The sequence below is a fragment of the Patiria miniata genome, unplaced genomic scaffold (assembly GCF_015706575.1).
Source record: "Patiria miniata isolate m_02_andy unplaced genomic scaffold, ASM1570657v1 HiC_scaffold_8, whole genome shotgun sequence".
Taxonomy (NCBI): domain Eukaryota; kingdom Metazoa; phylum Echinodermata; class Asteroidea; order Valvatida; family Asterinidae; genus Patiria; species Patiria miniata.
The window spans coordinates 3,849,312-3,876,965 of record NW_024037075.1 but is presented as its reverse complement, the minus strand read 5'-3'; the positions used below and the strand labels follow the sequence as shown (position 1 = coordinate 3,876,965).

The window sequence follows — 27,654 nt, the reverse complement described above, 5'->3', positions numbered from 1 at the left end:
GAGTTTTGAGTTTTTAAAAAACAAATTGAAGTACGGCTATTCATCATACAGCAATTATGGGAATTTTAATACAGGACAGGGAAAAAACTTTTGATAGCGCCCTCAAGTGGCAAGTTGGCAACAGTCTGCTTTTAAGGAGAAACGAGACGAGACATATAATTCCGAAGTTTTTCTGTTAAATAATAACGCAGCAGACGAATTCAGGTAAACCACTTTATTTTCCTTTATTGTAAACCCTGCACTTCTAAAGTATTTTTCCATGTTTAACACAACTTTTATGAATGATTCAAGAACAGTGGTAACACTAACAGGGCTTTCTAGATATTTCATTTGGGCCTTTGTCATGCATAGAAAAGTTAGACTTACTGCCTTAAATAAATGTGCAACGTGCGAAAGCATGAACTTCATGAAGCAGTGAACCTGGGAAAGGCATTCACTGGACTCAGTGCTAGTGCTCACTGTGGCAACCCTCACTGTAGCCCCATATATGTGGCCATTTACTGAACTACCTCTGTAAACATAGGCCACACTTCCACATGTACAACATGTACAAAAACGTGTCGAACTTTCATGACTTTGTCAAATTTCGATTTTCATATTTAGTCTTAGTTTGTAGGTTTTTTTTTTTTGCTTTAGAACGCACCCTCTTTTACTTTTAGTCTAATCAGAAAGTGCTGCCTTTTTCAGATGTCTATTTTTCATGAAATTTCCAGATTCATTTGCACAGGTTTGCGTATCAAAATTTCAACATGAAAAACACTTTAAAAATTCCAGAACAGTCTGATGGCGTTTGTGTACAGCAGTAGGGTGACAAGTGATGGCCACATATGGGAATCTTTCTGATTAGATGACTAAATAGTTGCATATTTTGTTGGGAGAAAAACAATCAGAGTAATGATCTGTGGTCTGAGCAAGGTGCTTGTTAGTCTAGACCTTCTTCTTTCGTGTTGTAGGCCAAGGGTAGACATCCAGGCCACGGCATCATCGGTTATGGTGTGGATGGCTTCCATGCCGCCAGGGAAAAACATCAATCCACAGTTACAAGCAGGGCTCTCTGTCATCCCCCCCACTTACTTATGCAGCTGATGGGCTGTTCTTGCATAAAGGGTTGGGCAGGAGATTGCAACCTTCACGTGGTCCAACCTGTTCCGACTATTGCAATCAAAACGACATGCACAATCAAATAGTTAGTCCAGACCCTATTTCATTCATTTCACAAATTGAATGTTCTCCATTTATCCAATGTTAATGGTAGAATGGCTCGAGCTTTTCTGCTTCAAGTATGCCGTCATCATGTGGCCAACAGGGGGCGCTCTAGCTACAGCACAGCAGCTGTAGCTGTCATGAACAACGCCATGAATGAGGTCATGAACTCTATCCATGAAGCAGGTCAGTTGAGCAAATTCGGTTCTCTTTGCTTAATGAAATGCATGCCCTGCTGAGCGTGGGCAGTGTTGTACCTCTGCTAACCAAAGCATCTTTGCTAACCATAACACTTTACTAGGAGAAATTAAGAGGTTAGCCAGGAACTGTCAAGACTCATCAGACAACTCTTTGGTAGCTTTGAAGCCAGAGAGGAAATTATGTTAAAATGATCCGCTTGCAATGGTAGTATTAAAAAACTCTAGGCAGAAATAGTAATAATAATAACAAACCTGACTTATAGAGGGCATAAAGCAACAGCATCAAAGCGCAAGTACTTCACTTGGCCAACATTTCCAAAGTTATTTTAACCTTTACGAGTACTACATATTTCATTCCCTAACATTGGTTCTCTGTTCTAATCCTTTTGCTTATGTAAGGAACATATAAGCCCGAGCGAGTCATCACAACGCGACAAGCTGCATCCATCAGAGTAGCGGGCAGCTCACGAGACATTCTGAATTTCTGCGCTAACAACTATCTTGGCCTCTCGGTAAGATAAACAAACTGACATTCAAATAATGGGGTTTGCCTATGTGCTTACTCATCTTGCTATCTGCAGTCGCTCTTTCGAGTTGCCCATTGAAATAAAATCAAACAAAAATAAGCAGCAATTTAGAGAGGTTTTTGGCCCAATAAATTGCCGTGCAGTTAGAATGAAGGTCTTCTATCTTTTTCTCATCTGCAGAGTCACCCTGAGGTCGTGGAGGCTGCTAAGGCAGCACTGGATGATTACGGTGCTGGTCTCAGCTCAACAAGATTCATCTGCGGCACCCAGGTAAGGAGGCAAAGATCTCATTAACCCTAACTCCTTAGTGATTTACTAGGAACCTTCCTCACTCTTGCAAATTCCAAGTATGGTAGCTCAACACCCAAACTGTTGGATCTGATTATCCTCGTACACTTTTCATTTTCGGTATTTACCGCAAGTAAATTGAAGTGGTAATTTGAAGGTCCACAAATTCTGACTATGGAATAGAACAAAAAATCCTGATAATATATTAATAGGAAGTAATACAAAGACTCTATTACAGTAGTCTGACTTTTTGAAGCAACACAGTTGTTGTGTTGGACTGAGACAATTTCTTTACAAAATCCACAGAACATTCATAAGAATCTGGAGGAGAAGATTGCGAGCTTCCATCAAAGAGAAGATGCCATCCTGTATGCCAGTTGCTTCGATGCCAACGCTGGCATCTTTGAGGCCCTCCTGACGCCAGACGATGCCGTCATCTCAGATGAGCTCAACCATGCATCTATCATCGACGGCATCCGACTCTGCAAAGCTGAACGCTATCGATACAAACACATGAATATGGAGGGTAGGTTTAGGGTTTGTGATATTGAGGCCAAAAGACCTCTTGCATGTAGAAGTCATATTTAAGATTTTTTGTTGTTGCTATTTTCATTCAATAATCGAGAATGTGTACCCTTCTGGAGCAAAAACACACACCCCAAAGATAGCTGCTACGCAATGGATCTATTTTTCAGGAGAATAGTGCAGAGAAGTGACAAATGTAAACAGAAGCATTCTTCTGACTCATCACATTTTCTTACATTTTGCCAAAACCATAAGCAAGTAGGCACACCAACTTAAATGATTGTCTACATTTCTGGCACAGATCTGGAGTCCATTCTAAAGAAAACGCAGCACTGTCGCATGCGCATGATCGTCACGGATGGCGTCTTTAGCATGGATGGAGATATCACACCACTCGGGTAATAAAGAAGACTTTGTTAGTCTGCCTCTCTTGTTGTGAATGACAGTTAAGCCACATCCGAACTTTTAGGCTACACCTGGTGATTGCACATGAGCTATAGATGCAGTCAATCCTCTTCCTATAAATATGTGTGCTACTGCCGACCATACCCAAATAATCAGGACATGGCCTTGCGGCACTATTGAAAGATCCAAGACTTGTGCGACATATTGCACAATTATGAAGATCCGTTCAAGTATTTTGATCTCATCTTCCAGGGAGATTGTGGAGTTAGCCAACGCGTATGAAGCTCTCCTGTTTATTGATGAGTGTCATGCCACAGGGTTTCTGGGAAAGACCGGCAGGGGTACAGAGGAACATCTGGGCATTGATGGGTCATGTGACATCATTAATTCCACCCTGGGCAAAGCATTAGGCGGTGCCTCAGGTAAGACTGACAAGAGCTCTCCCCCCCCCCTCTCCCCCCCCCCCTCCCTCATGTGTGACTTCATGCCCAGCACCCAACCAACCAATACCAAGCTGATATACATGTGGTGACGTGAAGACTCTAGATTTGCAGCATCCATTCTCACAATCAAGAAATACATTGTTGAATGTGTAAAGTACAATCCCCATGTAAACCCAACCACATAAGAGAATGCTTGTTTATGTACAACTCTAACTCTAAGAAACCGTTCCATTTGGACAGGTGGCTACACCGCTGGACCCAAGTCTCTGATTGACATGCTCAGACAGAAGTCTCGCCCATATCTTTTCTCCAACACTCTCCCTCCTCCTGTTGTTGCCACCGCATCCAAGGTAAAGAGATTACATTCTTGCATCAGATGGAAGCAACACATTTCTTGGTGCTTTGCGATGATATCGGCAAGCTGGACATTTTCTTAATTTGTTCTGTTCAATTTTTGTATGACCATGTAGTAGTTAGAGCTAGTACCTGCCGACATTTTTTTTTTAAATTCTGAAACCCATTATGATAGTAAGGGATGTCTAATATTCTCATCATTTCAGTAATACTGTAATCCAGATTTCCAGTAGTATTCTAGCATGTTAATATTTTAATATTGTAATACTCATATTCAAATATTCTGAAACTGTTTGCATCTCAGGTCCTGGACATGATCTCAGATGATCCATCTTTGACATTAAAGCTTGCCAGTAACACCAAATTATTCAGGGAGAAAATGACACAGGCTGGATTCTCACTGTGGGTGAGTACACAGTATCTAATCATAGGTAATCCACCTTGAAGTCAAATGACTGGCTACAGACTCCTTGCACAAGCACCCCCTCAACGGTTACAAAGGGAGAGTTAGGGGAGACCACTGGGAGGGACATTCAAATGCATTGCCGATTACACCTGATTCTTGCGCTATATATTTGTGCATATTCAGAATATAAGTTGTCGTATGTACTAAGTGCCATACATTAACCAGTTAGCAGAGCCATCGCTCTGGTTGTTCTAAGGCATTCATTCAGCATCAGCGGATTTGCATATTGTAGCCTAGCCTACATGTACAGTAAGTACATGTGAGTTCATAGCATGCAGCTGCAGACTGTGTTAGCGGCCATGATCATCAGACACCACCACCAAACACCTCAAGCGACCAAGGCGACATGTATGAACCAGTTCACGTTGCGTTTTGTCCGCTGGGCACTGGTTGTCAAATGGCGCCAACTGCTGTGCATGCACAGTCAAATCCGTGTTTCCAACAAAGTCATGCCTTACTTGTGATTGTGTACATGTATTTGTAAAGCACCGATTGTGTGATTGCATTTATAGGGTACAGATCATCCAATATGTCCCATCATGCTTGGTGAGGCTAGTCTAGCTGGTCGCTTTGCTGAGGAGATGTTGAATCGAGGCATCTACGTCATTGGTTTCAGCTTCCCTGTTGTCCCAATTGGTGAGTTGGAAATGATCGCTTGCTCTGAAACACGACCATTTAACTGTGTCCAGTATATGCTCTTTCTTTGTCTGTGTTGAATGAGTATTTGTGAACCATGTTCACACGGAACCTTCAATAATAAAGAAGCAAGAAAAGCCACTGGAAAAAAGTTTGGCCCTATTATGGAATGAGGTCCAAACGACCCCTCCAAAACAAAAACAAGTTTTGCATTTTATTCTCAGAACCACATTTTTTAAAGCCAAATATATTGTGTGGGGGCATTTGGATCAGAATCTGCTGATGGGACCATTCAGAAATAGCGTCGGAATCTGTATCAAGTCTGATAATTTTTGCAACTCCAGGTAAAGCAAGAATCCGAGTGCAGATCTCTGCCGCTCATTCTGAAGAGGAGATTGAGAGATGCATCCAAGCCTTCATCGACGTCCGTAAAAACTTGAAAGTCATCTGAGCTGGATGCCAGGATCAATGACAACAGGTTCAATCATGGCAACTGATAAAGTAGGTCTCTCTTTCGAACAACCACCTGTTATTGTTTAGCAATGTTTTCTTCTCATTTCATTTCAGAAATATTTGTATCCATCAAAAGCAAAATATCAAATATCCATGGGACACAGTAACTCATGGTGTGAGATAAAAGCATGGTCTGATATTAGGGCATGCCTGACACAAAATACAAAACTGAAAAATATCACTGAAAACTTCCTATGCATGTTCAAACATTAATACTTGCCTTGCCTTCTATCTTGACGACCTGGGTTCGAATCCCCTGCTCACAATACAATAAATCATTGAAATTGATATTTGAAAAATGTACACATAAAAAAACGGGGGGAAAATGGAACTACATTGTATGTATTTTTGAGGTTAAATTTTCCAGGAAGGGAATTGAAGGGCTGTGCATTTCTATCATGTGGAGGAGATCTGGAAAAGAAATAATATTTGTTGATTAATCTTCAAAGATAAAAAATGCCTTTTCTCTGCCTGTCTTCCGCAAATTCAAGCTGGAAAGTTGAAATCATTGATATTACACAGAAGATAATTCAGCAGGCCTAGCTTCCGTATCCAATTGTAAATTCCCTGCGATAATTGTTTTCAGCACAGGAATAATACAGTGAAAGTATTTTGACAAGTATTTTGACAAGTATATCGGTATTTATCTAGTAGATAAGTAGCTTAGCTATAAATGAGTATATATATGTAGGTGTTTGACACTATGTGCTTTATATATTTTTGTTGGTTATAGTTTTACTTTTGTTGCATTTTACCATTGTAGAGCATTTATATTATGTAGACAGGGTCTAACTAACAATGCATTGTTTGTTTCTCTTGCCAAGCTTGCTTTTCTATGTGTGTATCTGCTATGTTTGTTTAGTTTGCTATCTATTTTTGTAATATCATACATGGGAATCTTGAGCAATTTATTAAAGCTCACTAATAATGTAACGCGAGTAACGCAAGATTCTACATGGTTTGACCTAGCTACGTGCGTAATTAGCTAACATATAACGCTTCACGGTCAGTTAAGAATGGAGTAGGACAACGGTTCGCGCGTTTCTGTCCTGATGACCTAACCAAGGGTCAAGATTGGTGAGTTTTACAGATATTGTAAAACTGCATACCACTACATGTACCAGTTTATTTTTTGGTATTGACCATTATTGGTCACTTACTTTGGTTATAAATTTTAGTTGTAGTATATGTTCTCGGTTGTAAAGAATTGGTCAAAAAGGGTTTCACCAAAAAGGCAGGGTGATATAAGGAAATAGAAATAAAAGAAAACCTATGGGGAAATAGTTTGGTCAAAAGACTGGAATGACATTAACCAAACTGAAATAGTGTCGTTCTGACACTGGACAAAAGGAAGATCGATCACTGAAAAAAGGTTGAAGTAATGAAAGATGCACAACAAAGTGGAATTAAGTTAGTTTTCTATTGGATTGTTAGTCGTGCTGTCCTCCACATTCGTATATATCTGTCAGTAATTAATTTATTTATGTTTTCTATTTTCCTATACATAATGTATCAGTATTCCTGTTTTGCTTTTTTTGTTAAAAATATATGCACCTGTGTTTTGGGTCAGTATTTTTCTTTTTATTAACAAATGGTTTAATTTGTTTGAGATATTTTTATACACCTGTTAAGCACATTGGTATATTTTACATTGTCTTGGATTGAATATTTATTTTACCGCACTTTTGGTGTTTTTGTTAAGCTTTCTGTTCACACAAGGTATTCAAAGTCAGAATCGTGTCTTTTATGACATGCGTTCATTTATTTTGTCAGCTCATACCATTGACAGCTGAGTTTGTTCATTGCAATTTTATTTGTGTGCATTTCAAGGTTTTTATTTTGCGTTCAAAAAAAATGTTGTTATGTGAGCCTTTGTTTTTTCCTGTTGAGTTGACTTTCACAATCACAGTTATGTCCAACACTGCGAAAGGGCACAATCTTAACTTTCCTCATCTGTTTGCTCTCGTGCTGTTTGACATCATGAAGATCCCCTGTGATTTTTGTCTTCTAAGATGTTAGCTTGATTGAATGACTGCTGTTTTGAACCTGATTGTATCTAATAAAGAAAATAGAGATTATCGTTTCATTAAAAGAACGACTGTTGTATTTTGGATGGAGTTTTGAACCTATATGCTTTCAAGAAAAAAAATTTGTTAGTTTGAGTATCGAATGTGGTTGATTTGACTTCGATTAAACCTAATTCAGTCGTATACATCTAGATAGGCCTATGGGTTGAAATACTCTCTAGGTGTCGATAATATATTTACAAACTCCATACAAAACAATCCAGACAAAAAGGCGGTTTAGTTTGTCTGTTATTGGATAAGCCGTAGGCGGTTCGAACACCGCACTGTTAGTGAGTGTTACCATCCTTCCGGAAGTGACGACATAAACCCAACTGTCCCGAAATCCACCTCGTTTCCGGCCTAGATTACCAAGGCCCATCCGCATAAACACCGCTGCGTAGCGGGGGCTTGCACTGTACTTTGCAGTTACATGTATTTCCTTTCATGGTTGTCACTCAAATTTCAAGCTCGGGGCATGTGCCACAATTCGATTTCCTCTCAGATCCTCCCGAGTTCCTGATGTTATTAACCAGTGCTGAGTTTACCTATACATTATATGCGCATGCGTGGTCATGCGCGGTCATCGTCAAGAGTTCCAAAAATGGGTTGTGGGCTTAGAGACGCATGCGTATTCGTTTGAATACAATTGCAGCACAGAGAAGAACGTGCCAAGGACAAAAGGTTGTTTCCTCATCGGGTCATGATAGATGAAGCTTACTGACAAGCGACACTACAAGCGCTCTCCCGTGTGTATTTAATATGTTTGCCTTATGTTGTTTTCATCATAACTCTGTCATTGATACCGAAGTGGAAGAAAAAAACACGCACCAATACAAACTAGTAATTGGACAGAGAAGTGGCATCACGGCGCTTATTTCTACCAGTTGCTGCCTAATTCTACCTCCACGATTCATCACACAATGTGCCGTCTAAAACTCCCAGACCTCTGGGTTGTTTTGTCTTTGGTGGTAGTTATTATTGGACGTGAGACCAGTGCCTTTAATTTGGATACCAGAAGCCCTATCATACGGTACGGCACGGCGGATAGCCTGTTCGGTTATGCGGTGGCTCTGCATCGAGAGGATGACTCGAACGTGTAAGTTCACAGAAATTTCTCCTTAAATTTTAAGTCTTGACCAAAGGCCTACACTTGTTGCATATGCTAATAAAAGTTAGGTCTATAGTGACTTTTCTGAATTTCAATGATGATATTTTAGGTCTAAATGTGACGTAAGCTTTTGTGAGGAATTATATAGGCCTGTTTGTTTCAATGGTCTGAATTTTGACAGTACATGTATACGTCAAATGGTGGCATGAACCTGATTCATTTTTTCTCTTGTTGGAGTGTTATTTTGAACTACAGAGCAAATGCTATGTACATTGCATGTATTTAAAATAGTATGTTAGTTAAGTCTTTGTTACTTTGAGTATTATGCAGAGTGTTTTTTTTTCTATAAGGAAATGGAGTTGAGATCTGCTCTTCATGGGAACTTGAATTTAAAAAATAAATATTTATAATAAAGTGCTGAAGTTTGTTAAGCAAAAGAAAATGGTTATCAGTATTTAGAATGGACATGAAAATATTTACATTGGAATAAAATCATGTTCACTTTAAAAAGTGGCATATTGTATTCTTTTCTATAGTAAATTTAGGGTTGGACTGGTTTTACTATTCATGAGATAGGCATATCTGGACCGTGGGAGTGATTGGCCCACTGCTGCAGTGGTTGCAATAAGATCTTCATACTTCCTGTTATTATAAATAATTTCAACGGGAAATGCCTATCATCAGGATACATCCGTTACTGTTTGCCCGTTTAAAAAAATGAATATTGCTTTAGATAATAATTTGTTTGTCTGTTGTTTATTTTCAGGTTGTATACTATGTTCCCCGTTCATTAAATAAGATAATTTTAAAGGAGAAACAAATTATTATCATTTTTTTTTCATACAGTATGTACCGTTTCAGTTGTGCATGATTATGGCTTGATATGCATTTGGCAAAAAGAAAGCAAAACTAAATTTAAAAAAACAGTCATTTCCTGCTCGACTATCACGGGTAAAATAGTTTTCTGTGCAATTGCTTTTATTACGTTGTAGCTTCCTTGACATGTTTTCACCAGGAAAAGTTCCGAATCTGTCAGCTGCATTTTTAGCCAATATAAATAGTGCATCATTATCTACATATAGATTTAAAATGGGTGGCTCTACGTAATACTGCCCCGGTAAAGCCTTTAATCCTTGAAATGGTATATGTTTTTGGATTCTGTCGATTTATGTATACTTAAGATTTTAATATATCTTTGCCATGTAGGCCTACTGAAAGCTTATAACTTCCTAATCGTATTATTTCCAAACACACATCACTAATTGGAACAATTATTAGTAGTGTTGTAAGCCTAGCCTACGTGGCGTCAAAACAGCCACAGCATTTTATTCTGAGGTTGACACAATAATTGTGCTTATTCTGAGATAAAACATGGGTGACCTTAAACTTGACCCAGTCCTTTGCTTTGTCTGAAGGTTGTTAGTGGGAGCTCCTCGTGCACAGACCGCTCAGCCTGGCGTGGATAGAGGGGGCGCTGTGTTTCGTTGTCCCGTCACTGCAGAGGACTGCCAACAAATCGACTTTGATTCAACCGGTTGGTAATAATGCCCTTTGTACAGGGCGCCCTCAACTACAACTATAGGCCTATATTCCTCTGCGCAGACGTTTCGTATAGTATGTATTTCCTTTGCCAATGAATTTTAATAAACGTTCTCAGTGGGAACGCTCTATGCAATCAGTTTATTGTCGATTCGCAACTTTGCAGAATAAATTACAAAGTATGCGAGAGTATTCGGTACAGCATTATGGGGAATTGTTAGCCAATAACCTAATCAATACTATAATATAACATTTTATTTAAATGTCAATCATTGTTCTTGTTGGTTCTGGTGCTGAGTGCTGCCCAATCAGTCCGGGAGATTAACGTTAGACAACTGAAGTGCTCAATTAATTGCCTCTAGACCTCCTGTCAAAATTTTGGTATGTACCACAGGGCAACGATACAATGACGATGGTGATCAGATCGGCAGTAAATCCAACCAGTTCTTTGGTGCTACATTGCAGAGCGCCGGACCAGATGGCCCGATCGTGGTAAGGCAACACCCATCTTTTCTGTTCTTTTTTTTTTCAGATATTAATTTTTCCAAAAATAAGGAAATGGAGTATCGAGTTTATTTGATTGGTAGCGGGGAATCCAGCTGGCACAGTGATATTTCCCCCTCGCCTTCCACCTGTACCACCCGGGTTCCAATCCTCTAAGGCCATGGATCAGTGTCTCCCTATTCATCCATAGGGTTTCCCTCCCATCCGTTTGATCAAAAACAGAGCGATTCTTGATTGTCTTCCTCTATACGGGTTTCTTCAGGCTTGCGAGCTACAGCGCCATGGGAAATTTTGAGGAATCCTTGGTTTCAATACCGAAAAAAAATTAAAATGTTAATTCTAAGAACTGGTCAGGACGCGTATCATGTTTTTTACATATTTTTTTTGATATATAATTAATTTTCTTTATTTTGTTGGTATTACAGGCATGTGCGCCACGCAGAATATGGACAATTGAGGAATACAACGCCACTAACACCAAGCGCTATGTCACAGGTACCTGCTACATTGCTAGCGGTAACTACTCTGACATCAAAGAGGTCGCCCCATGCGAAAAACCAGGCGCAGGTACTGTCTCAGATCCGGGTCTATTTCACGGATACTAGGCCGAGAAACATCTTTACTTTAGGGACGTTTAGAAACAGAGAACCGGACGTGGTTGTTCGTGTATCACGTGACATTTCGACCGGTCTTAATTAACCTGCTTAATTAACACAATAGTTATACAACTGCGCACCGTGCAACAACATCAAAGAGGCGGGGCTCAGTAATATTAATAGATCGGTGTGTTATGTGTGAAATGCGCCACTGGGGTGACTGGACTGAATTAGCTGTGAGAAAATGGGGACCTTTCATGCAATACAGATAGTGCTAAGTTACATTAATGTGGATTTTTGTGTAAATAATCTTATCTGTCCATTTCTTCCATTTGTTCTCCCTTCGATGACGTCATCAGAACCAGACCGGCTCGGCATAAAATTCGAATCTTACTGCCAGGCTGGATTCAGTGCATCCGTTACACAGGTTTGTACCGTTTTATTAGTTGAACGTTCACAATCCTCACGTAGGCATGCATGCGCAATACTATACCGGTGAGTCAGTATTTCATAGTCCTAAATTCACACTATAGGCCTACTGACTTCGTTCTGCGCCACATCACACAGTACGCGCAACGCGCGCGCCAATCTCCATGTAAGGAGTTGTTTACGACTACTCGCGAGAGGACCATAGCCAGAGCGGTGTATCGAAAAACAAAGTAAAATTGTTGAACAAAATCGTTGAAAATTTAAAAAAAATTGACTTTTGGACCGAAAAATTTGGATTTTTTTAAATTTTATTTTACTGAAAAGGTATTTATCAATGGGAATAAATATGTGCTTGGCCGGTATCAAACACTTTGTTTAAGACAAGATGGAGTCTGGATGCTGATAATGTTTGGCTGTGAGCATTTATATTGTTATCTTCAAATAAGTGTTTGTTCTTGAAGACGACTAAACGCCATTTTGTTACCTTTTAAAATCCCGCCCTCTCCTGGCTGCCCAATGTCAGTTTCGACAAATAAACACAACGGAAAGACAATAAAGCGAAAATGAAATTTAGAAATGTTTTCAAAAGCCTTTTTTTTGGAAAAACAAAACCTCTTCTGCTGGGTTTGGGTTTTTTTTTTTGTCTTTTATCTTTATACCCCCAAAGCGATCATAAAAACACTAACTTTCTTGTTTCGTCTCAATTGTTTCCTTCCGTTCGTTTTGTCTAGGATGCAAGGTTGCTGCTAGGTGCACCAGGAAGTTTCTACTGGCAAGGTATGGACATTCATTCCTCATATAATTAACGGCTGAAATCTTGGAATACAGTCCAGACGATATGGCTGTTTGGGATTCTCATGATTATGTTTGAAGGCACCATGATTCAAACATTTTGTTTACTCACATCACTATAGTTTTTCAAATGTTTTTCCTTTCTATTTATTGTATTTATTTATTCTTTAGTGCCAGAGTTCTTTAAAAGTACACATGCAATGTGGTTAGGATATTGGATTAAGATACTTTGAGGAGGAAAAACAATATGAGTTTGAGGTGGGGAGGGGGAAGCCCACAGAATTAGGTAGACTGAACCGTAAGTTGGTTTGGCGGGATTCGAACCCGGCCATCACGTAAGGCGAAGAGAGACCTACCGAGCTCTTTTCGGTTGTTTTATCTGCTGAACAAACTTATATTTTCTCTTCTTTTTTTTGAATATTTCTTTTCGTTTTTTTTTTCAAGGTCAACTCTTCTCAGTTGACCTCAACAATGCCTTGGCGTCCACGCACAGCGAAGAACGACATCTCAGCTTTGATAACTTCTACCGGGGCTTTATGGTCAAAAGAGGGCGCTTCGGCAATGGCGGCGTCTATGCAGTCAGTGAACCTCACGCCAGCGCCTTTGTCGGAACGGTGAGACAAGGGTTTTTAATTGGCTGCTTTCTCGTGCATGCGTATTGCTGGACAGAGAACTCCCCTCCCCCCCCCAAAAAAAAAACCAAACAAACAAACAAAAAATTATAAGAATAATAATAAAAAATATATATATACAAATATGAAAATTAAAAACACCAAAAAAGACAAAAACAAATTACGTATTATGGCCGTTTGCACAAATTCCAATTAAAGGGAAAATATTGTGAAATGTGAGTTTAAATACAGTTCGTGAAGGTTTTCGAAATAATACTAAGCGGCCTCTGCCTCTTACCTTTATTCGTGAATGGAGTTCAATTCTATATTTTAAAGCGTTTTCACCTGAAGCCCCTAGTTTTAGGCACTATATATGAAGATATAGTTTCCAAAATTAGACTCAAACCTGTTTTACCAATTTGTGTCTTTTTGCAGGTGTCTATTTTGAATGAAAGTTTTAACTCAGTATATAACATTGATGGAGATCGAGAACAACCTGCAACGTTCTTTGGTTATTCTTTGGCCATTACAGATGTGAATGTTGACGGGTACGTCGACAACATGATTATTTGCTGTTTTTAGTTATTTCTGTTCACCTTTATTGTGCATCCTTGTTTGTATAATCACATTTTACCCGTAATTGCAATGCGAGTAAATATTTATGATGAAGTAATAATGAAATGAATTATTTTTGTTTTCGTTACAGTATAGTGACTTAACGTAACGTGATGCGATGTTTTTTCAAATTTCATTTTTTTTAATGAACTGAATTCTGCTCATTTGAATTCTATTTCATTTTGGTTCGACAGTCTTGACGACATCATTGTTGGGGCACCAATGTATGTCGATCCAGACAGTTTGATCGACAGGTGGGAAGTCGGTCGAGTGTACGTCTATCTTCAGCTCTCTGATGTGAGTATCAGGCAATTATGTTGGAATCTTCTGCAAGAAAACAAGCACAACTAGGCACTGTAGCTCAGAAGGCCCCAAAACCTATAAGGAGTAAAAGACTACAACTACGTTTTTATGGAGATGTTTTACCTTTTCAAAAGCAATGTTTGAATTGGTGTCTGTCATTAGAAGCAAGCACTTTTTAGGTGGATTGCTCATACCTATTTTGAAATCGATAAAAAAAGCTGCGATGCTAATGGGGTATTGGGCCTTAGAAATCGAAATGTTGTTATTTTCTTAAATTTTTCCCGTGTTTTGATGTCCGTGTGCGCTCTTCGGCTTTCAGATCCGGTTATTCTTCTGCTATTTTTGATCGATGATTTGAGTCTTCATTGTTTTTTCTTCTCAAACTTTTTCAGGGAGGTTTCACGCAAAGTGACGTGCTGACGGGCACATACCCGGGTGGACAGTTTGGCTTTGCTGTGGCTGCCATTGGAGATGTCAATAAAGACGACTTTAATGGTAAGTCTACCATTAAAGACCTTTACTTGCAAAATACTTAGAAACTTAAACAAGAATGTTGAACTTTTAATCGTACGATTTGGAATATCCTTGAGTTTATTTGAGGGGCAAAATCGATAGATGTAACTGCACAATGGGCATACCTTTGTAGCTTATGATTCCACCAATTTTTTTTTCATGTTCCCATAATATCAACATTATCAGAGTTTCCTAAAACTTATATTTTTTTTCAAAAATTACCAAATAGTTTTGAAAAATTTGTTTGATATTAAAGTGTGTTTTTTGGTGACCAGATATTGCTGTGGGCGCCCCATTTGCCGGCGAGGATGGTTCCGGTATTGTGTACATTTATCTAGGGCGAAGGCGAGGCGTTAAACAGACTGCATCTCAGGTAGACCACATTACCAATGTCAAACATTAACCGATAGCATACCTTTGGAATAATCGGACAGCTTTGTGACTTCCATACATGGAAAGATATGATTAAAAGTTCAGTTTTCAGAAGTATAATTTTGCTACTTCCATGGTCAACATATACAGGTGGTGGGTAATAATAGTCACAGCCCCATACTCTGGCAGTGGGTCCACATAAGAATATTAAACTCTTCCAGTTACACACCATAAAAGTTACACCATACTACTCTATGGGGTCCGCAATTAGGCCTATATCAAATTTGATCTTCATTTGTTTGCAGGTGCTTCGACCAGCAGATTTTGGTTTGAACATCGTGTCATTTGGAACCGCTCTATCGGGTGGACTAGATATGGACGGAAACAATTACAGCGGTAAGAAGATACAAAAAAACAACTAATTGTTTTGTTTATTACTTAATTCTTTAAAATATCAAATATTTTAATGAGTCTGCTGCGTTTTTCTTAGTTTTTGTCTCTTTTTTCATAGATATGCTTGTTGGTGCGTACATGTCGGCAACTTCTGTTCTTGTAAGGTGAGTGGAGAACCATCATGATGTGAACCAAAATATGTTGAAAAAGTTAAGACAATTTGGGGTAAAGTTTGCTTTGCCCCCCCCCCCCCCCGGAAAAAAATCCTGGCGACGCCCGTGCTTATACCGGTACATGTTAACCTAATTATGATGAGAAACATTAATGCATTATTAATCAATTTGCAGGGCGAGACCTGTTGTTAAGATACAGAAGTCCTTGACCTTTGAACCTGAGTTTGTCAACCTTGATGTGAGGGACTACCAGCTACCATCTGGGCAGGAAGTGTCTAGGTAAGGTCACTGGCCACAGTTATATTTCATGCAAACTTGATCTCAATAGGTTTTTTTTCGAATTGGTCTGAGCATAGCAAACTGTTTACTATATATTGATAACTTTACATTTTACATAGCAATAAAGTGAAAAGTTGAAATATTGCGCACACTTAATGTCCTTAATATTTAGTTATTATTTTAACTCAGTGGAATCCACTGGTCTCCCAGTGGGCCCAGAGAGAAGGCATTGTGAAGAAATCACATTTGGATGTGGGAGGAAAACCCACGGAATTAGGTATAGGGACTGAAAACCCAATCCACATTGGCCCACACTAACGAACTGGATAGGCGAGGAAAGTACCGCTACGCCAACCCGATGACTTATTGGAGCATGACTTCAAATTTACACCTGTGTTAACATTCTTTTTTTTTTTCTTTTTCTTTTTAGGAATGATTGAAAATCTAAATGTTTGGGAAAATACAGTTAATTTTTTTTTCAATTCCAGCTTCAACGTCACAACGTGTCTCACGGCAAAAGGCTCCGACATCCCAACTACCATCGGTACAATAGAAAATCCATTTCTGAAAGCCTGATTCTTGTATTTTACTTGCAGTGTTAAATTGTTTAAAGGTTGATCGTGAGAATTTTCCTATCGCGTTTGCTTTCGAAATCCCTTCAATAATTGCAAATTTAGGTAAAAACTTATTTTTAAAATATTATTCCATCGTCGCTTACAGGTTGATTCTAATATTTTTGTTCAAATATACTTTTCCCTAAATAAGTGCCAATTTATGTAATAACTGATTTAAAAGAATATTCCACTTTCTCTTTGGTTGGTTCTAATCTTGAATATTTTGTTTCAAGATGTGAAGTATAGTGTGCAGTTGGATGCAGCGTTATCGTCCACGTCCCGTGCAGCATTTGTGCTGGACTCGAGTCAGGATCAGTCAGAGTTGACAAGAAGAATCCAGCTGACTAAAGATGAAGAGATGTGTCAGAAAGACCTGGTCTATGTGAAGGTGTGTCTCTAGATTCGTGGAAAGCTTGGAGTCAAATCCTTGTTTTCATTTGAAATTAAAAAAATAACTGGATCGTTTCTGTTTGGGCCATGTACATGTACATGTGACACGGTGTTTATTAGCGAGTTCGGCCAAGCTATCGAGGTCATGACCAAAGCTGTAATCTAATTGGTCAATTCGCAAAGTTTTATTGACAGGCAGCTAAGGTTCATAAAAGAAATATCCATCTTCAAAATCCACATCATACCACTTTTCAATCATTTATGAAATGATTACTTAAAATTTTCTGTAAAATGTTACGAACGTTTAGTCAGTTTTTTTATTGAAAAAAAAAACCTCAGCTCGTGATTTTGGAGAAGAACCTTCCCATCGCAGTCCATCTTAGCTACGAGCTCGCCCCTAAAGAAACCACTACTGCCCAGGGACCATCTTCGGCTTCCACACCTGTACCGCCCATTCTGAACACGACCCCTGAACCTTTCCTGCGTCAATCGGTAAGATGTATTGCTTCGAAGATTTAGCTACCATACAACAGTGTGATATTTGTCTTCATAGCATATGATCTGAGCTTATTTTAAACAGTAAATATGAACAACCTTTACCAGATAAATTTAGGCCACCTTTATTGATACAGAATTCTGCCTTTTGGCTCTTGCTCGATTCCTTTTTTATTAAAACAAATATCTTTTTTTTACTGATTAGCCAAATCACTTTTGAAAGGAACACAACTTTCCTGCCTTGTTGAATGGTTGATGTGACATCTTCAAGAGAATTGCATAAAACGACATTACACTGCATTCATTTGCTTCTTATGTTACAGCTTCTAATCAGAAACACTTGCAAGAATTATCTGTGTACCCCAGACCTGATGCTGACCGCTACGACGTAAGTCAAGCCGCGAGGATTCAGTATTTCTTTAACAATTAGCGAAAAAACATTTCTAATATAGAGGTATTACATTTACTTTGAATAATCTTTTTCTAATTCTTTTTTGTCCACCGATAACCTTTGCAGAAGTTTAGAAGTAAGCGGATTATGAAATAATTGTCCATTTCGAGCGGTATAAATATAATATCATCAATATTATTGATGAATTTTACGCCATTTTGTGATTGGTTCAAGATTGTGCTGCCGGCATCACTGATGTTTGCATGTAACGTTGTTGACTTCATAATTGTGAAACAAGATCTTTTAGAACTAAGCAGAACAAGTTCTTATAAGAACTGAAACTATATACTGAACTAAAGTAGGTATTACCACATGGTGTTGCCGCAAACAAACCGAAACGATACTGATACTCCACTATGCAAAGCCTCAAATCCTAAATTGTAAACGTATCTTCTGTTGGCTTTTCTGGCCCAGAGATACCCAGCGAGTTGCGTTAGGAGACGACTGGGAGCTTGGTCTGCTTGTGACAGTGACTAACAATGGCGAGGATGCATACGAAGCGACATTTGAGGCATTCGTCCCGGAGGGAATGACCTTCGTGCGGGTAGAAAGAACCTCGACGGTAAGGTCGAACTTCTTGATAGCAGAAAATATTGCTGTAAGGAGTACGTGTTACTTGAGAGTAGAAGTTTTGGCCAACATATTATTTTCTGAGAAAATAAAGAACAGCTAATCAAATTGGCTGATTCCCAGTCGAAAACGTTTACCCTCACAATGTTTACTTTTTTCTATGCCTATAGACAAGTTTGTGTTTTACTACGTCTATTATTTTCCGTCTTCATTGATTTAGCCACATGCTTGTATTAGAGCCCAGTTTTAGGATCCTCCTGTCAGGTTGTTTTGTGAAAACCATGCTTAAACAGTGAACATTAAACCCATTTTTGATGTTTTAATAGGATTTGTCGGTGACGTGTAGCTCAGACGAAGACACTGATATCTTGACTTGCGACATTGGAAATCCTCTACCAGAAGAACACACGGTGAGTAGCAAACAATTATAGAATTCGTCAGTCGTTTATGGATGGTTTAAACAAAAAAGTGGGAGACGATGTATCTTAATCAGTACTGTTAATATAGTAGGTCTACTATTCGTGTACTGACCAGTCAATTTTGGTTTACTCCAGTTAAACATTGGTCTGACTTCATTTGAGATATTAGTGGAAAGCTAAAAAGAATATCAACGTCAAATTCTCATTTCTGATGTTTCTTTGATTGAAAGAACGCCACCTGCATCCAAGAATTGTAACACCAATCGAGTTCTCAATTAAGGCAACGTTTATGTTTCATCTTTGCTGTAGGTGAGTTTTGGTATTACCTTCGCAAACGACCGTCTGACCGATGATAAAGATGAACTGACTATAAGCATGAAGGTTGACAGGTATGAAAAAGTGGTCAACTGTTGTTGTTTTTTATCTAGTGTGATAATAATGACAACAATATAAAACCCTCAACACTCACGCCCCAAAGCCCCTACTTTGTCTTTGTTACTTTTACAAATTCTATTCTTATGATGGATTCCAAGGATTCCAAAGTTCCTAGGCACTGCGGAGGGATGCAAACCCGCTGAGAGGTTTAAGGTGAAGAAAGCACTGCTTATATGGCATCAGTCCACCGACGGATGTTACTAGTAACTAGTCTTAATAAGGCACCAAGTGCATTTTAAAAGAACAAGATTCAAGATTTGTGTTTAAACACTCAAGAACTATGGTATACGTTAATTTGCAGAGCTTATACGAATCCGTTATGCCCCCTCCCCTCCCCCTGCCCCCCCCCCCCAAAAAAAAATGTTTTGAGAATATCATAATGTATACTGATTATTATCCTAGAGGTATTAACTGTACAGCAATGGGCATCAGCCATAATTCAAAAGACTTTGCATGATTAACTAATTTTTGCTCTAAACAATCTTCGTTTTCAGTTTAAACTTCGAAGCAATGAATATAACGGGTGACAACTATGCCAATGTGACGGTGGATGTGTATGCTACAGCACTGATTGGTCTATACGGGTAGGCTCATCTTCTCCAAGTCCATGATTCTTTTATCTTTAATCTTCTTGAGGAAACTGTGCTGCAGACAAAGCCATCCCATCCGTCTTTACATTTAGGATTTTTCATGAACATTAAGGTGACGTCCAAAAAGAAATTGTGTGATTTCCAAACTTTCTCTTGTCGACTTCAGAATTATATTCAAGAAAAGAAGTGTTTACACTGATAAATTATCCCGGACAAATTTTGCACATTTGACGTACTTTGAATTATATTATGTTATCCATATACTTCATGAATCAACTCTTATGTATGAACAGTAACTAAATTTCAGCAATATGGAAATAGGCCTATATGTTTTTTTTATGAATAAATGAATGAATGAATATCCTTTCTATATACAGTATGATTGCCATGGGCATCATTACACGTGATGTGTATTTTATATATGCACATTGAAACTCCTAGAAGATGAATATGGCGAAGATTTCTTTTAAAAACACATGGTTGTTTGTTTGTAATATAAAGCGCCCTCAGTAAATATTGCAAAAGGGGAATATTATATAAACTGACTGACTTGTACTTTGCAGGGTTTCCACACCAGAGCAGGTTATTTATGTGCGCTCCAACCGCAGCTTCACGCCACCAGACCCCAAAACAGAGGAGGAAGCAGGGGCAGAGGTCACGCATTTATATATGGTGAGGTTCAAAGGTCATAAAGGAAGGTCATATATAGAAGGTCGAGACCACAGAGTCTTAATACAAGGCGATAGAGGTTTGAATAGAAAATATCAAAAGAACATTGGCCCCTTCATGTTGAAGCTGGTAGTACAGGATCATTTTATTGCTTGGGATTCGAGTAAGATTTAGCATAATCACCAATACTGACGTTTTCAATAAGAAAAACAGTTATCAGGAAATTGAGCACGATTTTGACTGGTTATGTTACGAAGCTTTAAGAACTTGAATAAGTTAAAAGCCCTTAGGAATGCAGTGCGAAAGCGTACTTTCATTATTTTTTTTGGCACGAAGTAAAACATGTCTGCAGATTAGGAAATCTTTGTTTATTTCTTACTGCAGCTCCGCAATCAGGGTCCGAGTGAGGTTGGCCTGACGAGGATTGAAATCGCCTGGCCATTGGTTGATTCTGATGGACACTATTTGCTGTATCCAATCAGCGCCAAGCTTGGAACGGGGGAGGATTGTCACGTGCAAGGCGGGGTTAACCCGGATAATCTAGAGGTATGTGGCATATGGCTCAACTACTGGAGACGTATGACTTCACATTGAAATGAGTTGCCAATCAAACATTCATATCATCGGTGGAATTGTATACTAAATTCTGATTTCTTTATGCAAGAAGTGTATAATTTCTGTGGTCTTATTTTGCATATTTTAAGCTTGCGGGCGAGGATGTTAATGAGGAAAGTTCCAACTCTTCTAGTCTGTTGATCTCAGAGAAGAAGTTCCGCAAACGGCGTCAAGCTGACGACAGCTCCATGTCAGCCATTCCTCAAGTTGGAACGGGAGTTACTATAGAATGCAGCAGCCAATCACCTCACTGCGTGCTCATCACGTGTAACATGAGTGCCCCCAGGGTTCGTGGTGAGGATATAGACAGCGCCCTCGTACGAATCAAATCCAGGCTGTACGACAAAACATTGAAAGAGGTAAAAGGAAGAAATATACTTATTTGGTGTTTTTTCCTTCAAGATTTTGTCTTAACATCGCTTTTTTGATTGCGGTCTGGTTTCAGCCCCTTCAGCCTGTCTTCAGCTCGGTTCGACGGATCGGCAAAACTCGGCATACTCACGGCTGAACAGTTTCGCCAATTCTGTCTTATATACTTAAATTGAAATAAAACTGAATTTGCATTGGCGGTATATCAAGCCTATTATTGTTTTTCGGGCTCATTCACAGGAAGATTACGCTGCAGTCTTCATATCCTCCACCGCTAACGCGACCGTGTTGACAATGCCATACAGAGAGTCGCTCCTACCAGATACCTTCCCAATAGCTACTGCACAGGTAAATGACAATCGCTTCAAATGCTGACTATACTCTACTCAACTTCACAATGCCAAGTTTCTAGTTAAAAACATGTAAAGCCACCATGATGTTACTAGCAAATAAAATAATTAGGACTTTAATGAACGAAGTAAACCTGGTACGAGTTGGACAATGCCTATGAGCTTTATTCAAATTATTATTTGTTAAAATTGCCACACTTCAACACACATTCCCTAAAGCTCGCATCTGAACGAGAGCATTTATCAATCGATGTACATTTCTATCGTACCGAACTCGATGTCAAGATGTGAAATTGGTGAAAGCTTACTTCCATATTTGGGTATGTTCTGGTTGTCAAGGCAACGACTCAAGTGATTGGCCAGACCCCAGAGACGCCTGGTCCTCCGCCCACCCAAGTCACTATCATCCCTCTGTGGGTTTACATCGTAGCGGCGATAGGTGGCGCTCTCATATTACTCCTGCTCATACTGGGATTGTGGAAGGTATGATCATTTTACTCATTTTTCATCCCGTAATTCTAGTTTCTTTTGTCTGCAAACCCCAATCCATTTCCAAATGACCTTAGCAGAGTTTACTCGCACAGACCATTGATTTTTCCTAAGATGTTAATAATACTCAGTTTCCATGTTATTGTTATATTTGTTCGCAGTGCGGGTTTTTCCAGAGAAAGAAGATCGCACCAAACGAGCAGGCTGCACTGGCTGCACAGGAAAACTGGGAGGAAGATGTACTGCATAAAGATCTGAAATAAACCACTGGTATCTCACAAGTGACGCCTAGGTGCCCTACACCACATTTCTTTATCCTTGATTGCAATAGTATAAACACTGAATTTCTGTGAAACACATTTGGCGTCGTTTTTACAATCAATATGCTTTTGTACCTAAATGGCTTGCATACCAACCTTTCTCAGCATTCGCTTCAATGAACATGAAAGCTGTATTATCCCTGCCCCGAGATATAATTACAAGTAATCGAAAATTTACAAAAAAAATGCACTGAGACATGATACAAACATTCGTTTAAAAAAAAAAAAAAAATAATAGACAGCTTTGAGTGCAGATGCTTTTGAATGGTTCTCCGCTTGTACTTTGAACTGCATAATTATAAGGGGCTATGCAATGTTAATAAAGTGTTCTTATTAATATCAACTTAGCAGTTCCAATTCTACATGATGTATATTTTTGTATTTTAGCTCGCAGTTTGAAAAAGACTTTTACATTCTTCAAATAAGGTTGATAATGCTTTTAGTGTGTGTTTGATTTAAACACGCGAAATACCGATGTAAATGGGCGCTGTTAAGTGTAGGCATAATGGTTATATCAAAGACTTTTATTAATTTAACAACTTTGCAGTTCCAACTTTTATTTCGCAATTGTATAGCGAAACAATTTGTTTAATAAGAGGTTACTGTATGTGTTGTATATTTTAGTATTTTAGCTTGCAGTTTGAAAAAGACTTTTAAATTCTTCAAAAAGCTTTTAAAGTGTATTTGCGCAGTAAAATAAATATATAATTATTATTAATGACTTTAATTAATTTACAACTGCATACAGATTAAAACGTCAATTTTGTTATAAGTATTTAAATATCCATAGTATGCATTGTTAATTTTAACAATTTAGTAAAAGTAATTGATTTTAAGTCGCAACTAAACCCTGTTCTGCTGTCTGTTTTAACTAATTATCCAGACTAAAAACATCAGCTGGAGGCACCGCTTATGTCTCCTGTGGCTAAGTTTCCAAGACTTGTTACGTAAACAAACTTCTATACCAAAGGAGGAAACAGAATGTCTAAATTAGTAAAAGATAACCAAAGTCATATTAAATATTAATTTCAAACAATTGTTTTAAGATAAAATACTTTAAGAATAAAGGCAGTGCATTCTAAAGCTTGGGGTGACATCGGCCGATTTTATCATGTGACTTCTCAGTTTTGTAATAAGTTCAGAGTTGTTATTACCTAAATTGCATGGATTAACTGATATCATATACAAACTGACCCCAATGTTGCGACCCTATGTGGTTGCAGAAATTGTGGACAACCATTGGTTGTGGTCGACGATGCATAACTGAAGTGTGTCACGTGAGTGTTCAGTGATCAGTCACGTGGCTGGCTTCCAAATCATTGTTATAGCGTCCTCTTGCGGCTAGGGCAACGGATATTTACTGCAGCATTTTGATATCAAAAGCCGAAGCCTTATAACCACATTAAGTTGATGTGGTTGCACTCACTTGTTTCGGGGCTGCACACGTACTACCTGTTTCTGTGCGGGTACTGGCGCCCAATTGGGCTTCAGATATAGAGCTGTTTTTTCTTTGTAAGGTCGAATCCGCTCCCGACACATGGACACCAACGTATCAGAGTACAGTATCGGTATAATAAGGCCAATCATTGATCCTAGTAGCACAAAGGTAGCGTTGTAGTCACCTGTGACGTCATATAGAAGTCCTGAAATATAATTACATTGTAAATGAGTTAGATCACATGTATCAAGTATGGGGTGCCATGTTTACTTACTGGACGACGTGTTTTGTTTGATTGTTTGTTTTTAATCCAACCAAAAACCGCCTGGTGATTGATCACTTATGTACGTCCATAACTAAAGAGGACGTGCTGATGACGTCACCTGACCACTCGATGCAATGCACACATACAGCTATATTAATCAGTACAGTGTATAATAGCTCCATGGCAACACGCCGCGCAAGGTGTGTGTTTGCAGTTATTATAACCCTAAACATTTTTTGGGAAGAAAGCAATTGTTTAATTCTAAGCAAATGAACACATTTAAAGGATGAATTCTGTTGCATCTATGCATACCAGTGCAAAATCCCAAGAGGATTCTGAAGCTGCCGGACACCAGTCCCATCCATCCGAGGGCACCAGCGATTCTGTCTCTTCCAAGAATCTCGATGGCCAGACAGAGTATAGTGGTCATGAGCACTGCCAGTGTTATACCGTAAAGTACAACGGATATACTCATGGACCAAAACGCTTTGTGTACTGGGTTGATGAGGAGGGCAATGCTACCCATTCCTGCAGCTACCGCCGACAGAAGACGGTTACTGACCACACCCTTTGAGAGCATCACGCCTTGAAGGAAACTAGTGACTATGGCGCTGCATCCGGCGATCAAGCTGAATGAAGTTGCAACGTAACCATCAAAACCTTTCGAGATGGCGTTGGAGACCATGAAAGTCATCCAGGCGTCATTGACAAAGCTGAACAGCGTAAAGGAGAGTATGAGCACCCACGTGTCTAGTTTGGTTAACAGGTTGACGTCCAGTAGTCGGCCGATGAGCGCCACCGGTTCCTGGCTTACCGGCGAGTCTTTCATAGAGGTGGTGCTGTCAATCGCCGAGTAGCAACGGCGGGGATATTGTCGATGGCCGCTAACTTGCCGTGGGCGGAGTAACATTGCGCAGGGTACCAGATGCATTGTGAGAGCTCCTAAGATAAGTAAGTTCCCACGGGGACCAAAAGTCTCTAGTAGGAACTGTGCGAACATGGAGAAAACGATCAAACTTTCTGGCTGACCCATCAAGGCAATACTTGTTGCCAAAGTGAGTCTCTCATTGAAGTAAATTCCCAGAGTGATTTTGCAGATGCAACCAAAAGCACCAAAGCCAGGACCTAGGGAGAGATACCCATAAAGAGAAAGTACAACTTGTGAGCCCCAACATACAGTGATAAAGCATGTGTTTGCATCGTGTTTAAGGGCCTCGCTAGGAAAAGGTTTTAAGTTTTGTCATCGTTGTCGTCGTCAAAATATCCTTAGCAGAAAAAAAGTGTAACTGAAGGCTAAAGAGACACCTTGAAAGGCACCGCCTAGCGTCAGATTCATTAGCGTTCACTTTGCGTCAAAATGATGTCATAACAATACACCATACAAATTGGTGTTGCAACGGCAGTGCCAAATTTATGCTCACCTGTCAGTAAAATCATGGATAGGCCAAACTGCAATACACCAGAAGAGAGGGAGGCCAAAACCAGACCACTCACTGCTAACACACCGCTAAGAACGGCAGTCAGGCGTCCGCCTATCAGATTATTAAGCACATTGGCCAACACAGCTATAGTATAGACCAAAAAAAATTAACAAAATGTTGTATTTTTACTCCTCTTTTAACGTGGGATGTATTAATAAAACGCAACGAGGAAACGAGACGACAACCTCATTTCTTAGTGTGTAAAGCATGCATGCAGTCAACAACCGGGGGCGGGCGGATGGCTCGTTTGGGTAGAGAGCATTGCCTTTAGTTCACTCAGTGGTTATTTTTTAGCTTAAATAAAACTTTAATATGGGTATAGGCCTTGTGTATTGAGAGGCGCGGCATATTCGGGGGAATCCTGCCCCATCGAGTGACGTCATAATCCTCCCCACCCCACGGGATTTACTCCCCGAGGAGTGACGGCCTTAATAAACGTAATCTAAGTTTATTATTCGGGTCGATGTTCTGTAGCTCACGCCGAAACGCCCCACTGTCGTGCAATGGACCCCATATACAAATCTAACAAGGCACCAGCCTACCTGCTATGTTGTTTGCAGAACACATTGCTGCTATGATCCAGCCTAGTATCCAGACATCGCAGGCGTACATGTCACTTAACGCTGGTAACAGGACACCGACAGATTTGATGACTCCGCCCCATAAAAGGAAGGCGATATGCACGCTGGCCACAACCAGCCAACCCCAAAGAGGCTCCTGCGTCGACATGTCATGAACTGGAATCCAAGCAGGAGAATGAACAAAGTGCTGGCAACTGCTTGTTGCGTGCTTGACCTAAAACTGTTTAAATCAAAGAACGTGAGAGGACTGTAGATTTCAGAATCCAGTATAATCCCGTAGCTGTAACATAATAGCCTTGTTCAATGCGGTCTCTCGGCTTTTTGTCGAAGGGAGATAATCGGGCCCTGCACCCACAATCAACGCGGCTACGTGCGTGTACCACCGACCCTTGTCCGTGCGTGTACCGTACCACCGACCATTGTCCGTACGACCGGTTTGGTACTAACACGTACAACCAGCAAGCACAAACACGTGAGTACGGACTGTACACATGGTGTAATAAGGCAGTAAATGTAGGCCTACTATGTTCTGCGTGTGGGTGTACGTACGTACGTGTGGGGGATATACGCGCCGCGTGGCCTGTCGAACGTGATGAATGGAACATGACATACCTGACTGGCGTGCACCCTTCTGAATGGTTAACAATAGGATCAAGTTCAGAGCACGGGGGGCAAGGATTAGTTGAATAGATTGTACGAATCTACACTTATTGTGGGAAAACCAGGGGCCTTATTTGCATATTATTGTTGGTTTAATCCTAAAGGAGCCGGGGGGCGGAATCCGCCCCCACCCCCTCAACATTTTCCGCGATAGCCTCTAAAAAAAAATTTCGTGACCCGAGCTTTGCGCATCTTTTGCTACCAAAAACATAAAAATCGGACCACGGGTTGCTGCGTAGCGAAAAATGTTCGACCTTTAGATGGATCCCTTATTCTGTGACGTCATCAAACCGGAAGTTACGTGTTATTAATACTACACGTATATTTTCCATATTTTCATGCGATATTTTAACTTCACAATGAACGTGTATCTTCTCCGAACTAAATCAGTAGTCACTCCCCCTTTTTACTGATAACTTCATCAAGCCAGAAAAAAACGTGAACGTGTTCATAATAACATGTATATTGAAATGTATCATACCCTAGAAGAAGTTGTTTAACAAAATAATTAGTATTCTTACCTTGACTGAGCAGCGTTTAATGAAATAGTTGTCTGGCCGACCACTCTGCGTTTGTAACTTAACAAACGCGAACCACTAG

General features: G+C 39.6%; 3 protein-coding genes across 4 annotated transcripts; 2 read left to right on the top strand and 1 right to left on the bottom strand.

The window, feature by feature from the left end:
• The first annotated feature begins 102 nt into the window (after positions 1–102).
• On the top strand, positions 103–7,671 carry LOC119719794 (2-amino-3-ketobutyrate coenzyme A ligase, mitochondrial-like). The gene is made up of 11 exons (XM_038189284.1): positions 103–204; positions 1,256–1,389; positions 1,803–1,915; positions 2,111–2,200; positions 2,525–2,744; positions 3,045–3,141; positions 3,401–3,570; positions 3,832–3,941; positions 4,250–4,351; positions 4,924–5,047; positions 5,392–7,671. Exons 2-11 carry the CDS (start codon positions 1,257–1,259, stop codon positions 5,496–5,498), a joined length of 1,266 nt encoding a protein of 421 aa, XP_038045212.1. The 5' UTR covers positions 103–204; position 1,256; the 3' UTR covers positions 5,499–7,671.
• Positions 7,672–7,788: 117 nt separating this feature from the next.
• On the top strand, positions 7,789–23,712 carry LOC119719790 (integrin alpha-8-like). Its single transcript, XM_038189280.1, has 28 exons — positions 7,789–8,722; positions 10,150–10,268; positions 10,668–10,765; positions 11,203–11,344; positions 11,733–11,800; positions 12,534–12,579; positions 13,039–13,208; positions 13,641–13,753; positions 14,015–14,117; positions 14,516–14,618; positions 14,912–15,009; positions 15,314–15,404; positions 15,520–15,565; positions 15,749–15,853; positions 16,342–16,397; positions 16,701–16,855; positions 17,197–17,349; positions 17,676–17,740; positions 18,218–18,365; positions 18,700–18,783; positions 19,102–19,181; positions 19,722–19,811; positions 20,381–20,489; positions 20,871–21,032; positions 21,191–21,460; positions 21,711–21,818; positions 22,160–22,303; positions 22,471–23,712. The coding sequence occupies exons 1-28, from the start codon at positions 8,547–8,549 to the stop codon at positions 22,570–22,572; spliced, it is 3,204 nt and encodes a 1,067-aa protein (XP_038045208.1). The 5' UTR covers positions 7,789–8,546; the 3' UTR covers positions 22,573–23,712.
• LOC119719793 (monocarboxylate transporter 13-like) lies at positions 22,597–27,033 on the bottom strand. Of its 2 annotated transcripts, XM_038189282.1 has the most exons (4): positions 26,356–27,032; positions 25,754–25,897; positions 24,645–25,457; positions 22,597–24,272 (listed from the first exon to the last, which is right to left on the bottom strand). In XM_038189282.1, the coding sequence occupies exons 1-4, from the start codon at positions 26,540–26,542 to the stop codon at positions 24,052–24,054; spliced, it is 1,365 nt and encodes a 454-aa protein (XP_038045210.1). In that variant the 5' UTR covers positions 26,543–27,032; the 3' UTR covers positions 22,597–24,051. The 2 variants fall into 2 exon arrangements, with proteins under 2 accessions (XP_038045210.1, XP_038045211.1); XM_038189283.1 differs by lacking the exon at positions 25,754–25,897 and having other exon boundaries at positions 26,356–27,033.
• Between the last annotated feature and the right edge of the window lie 621 nt (positions 27,034–27,654).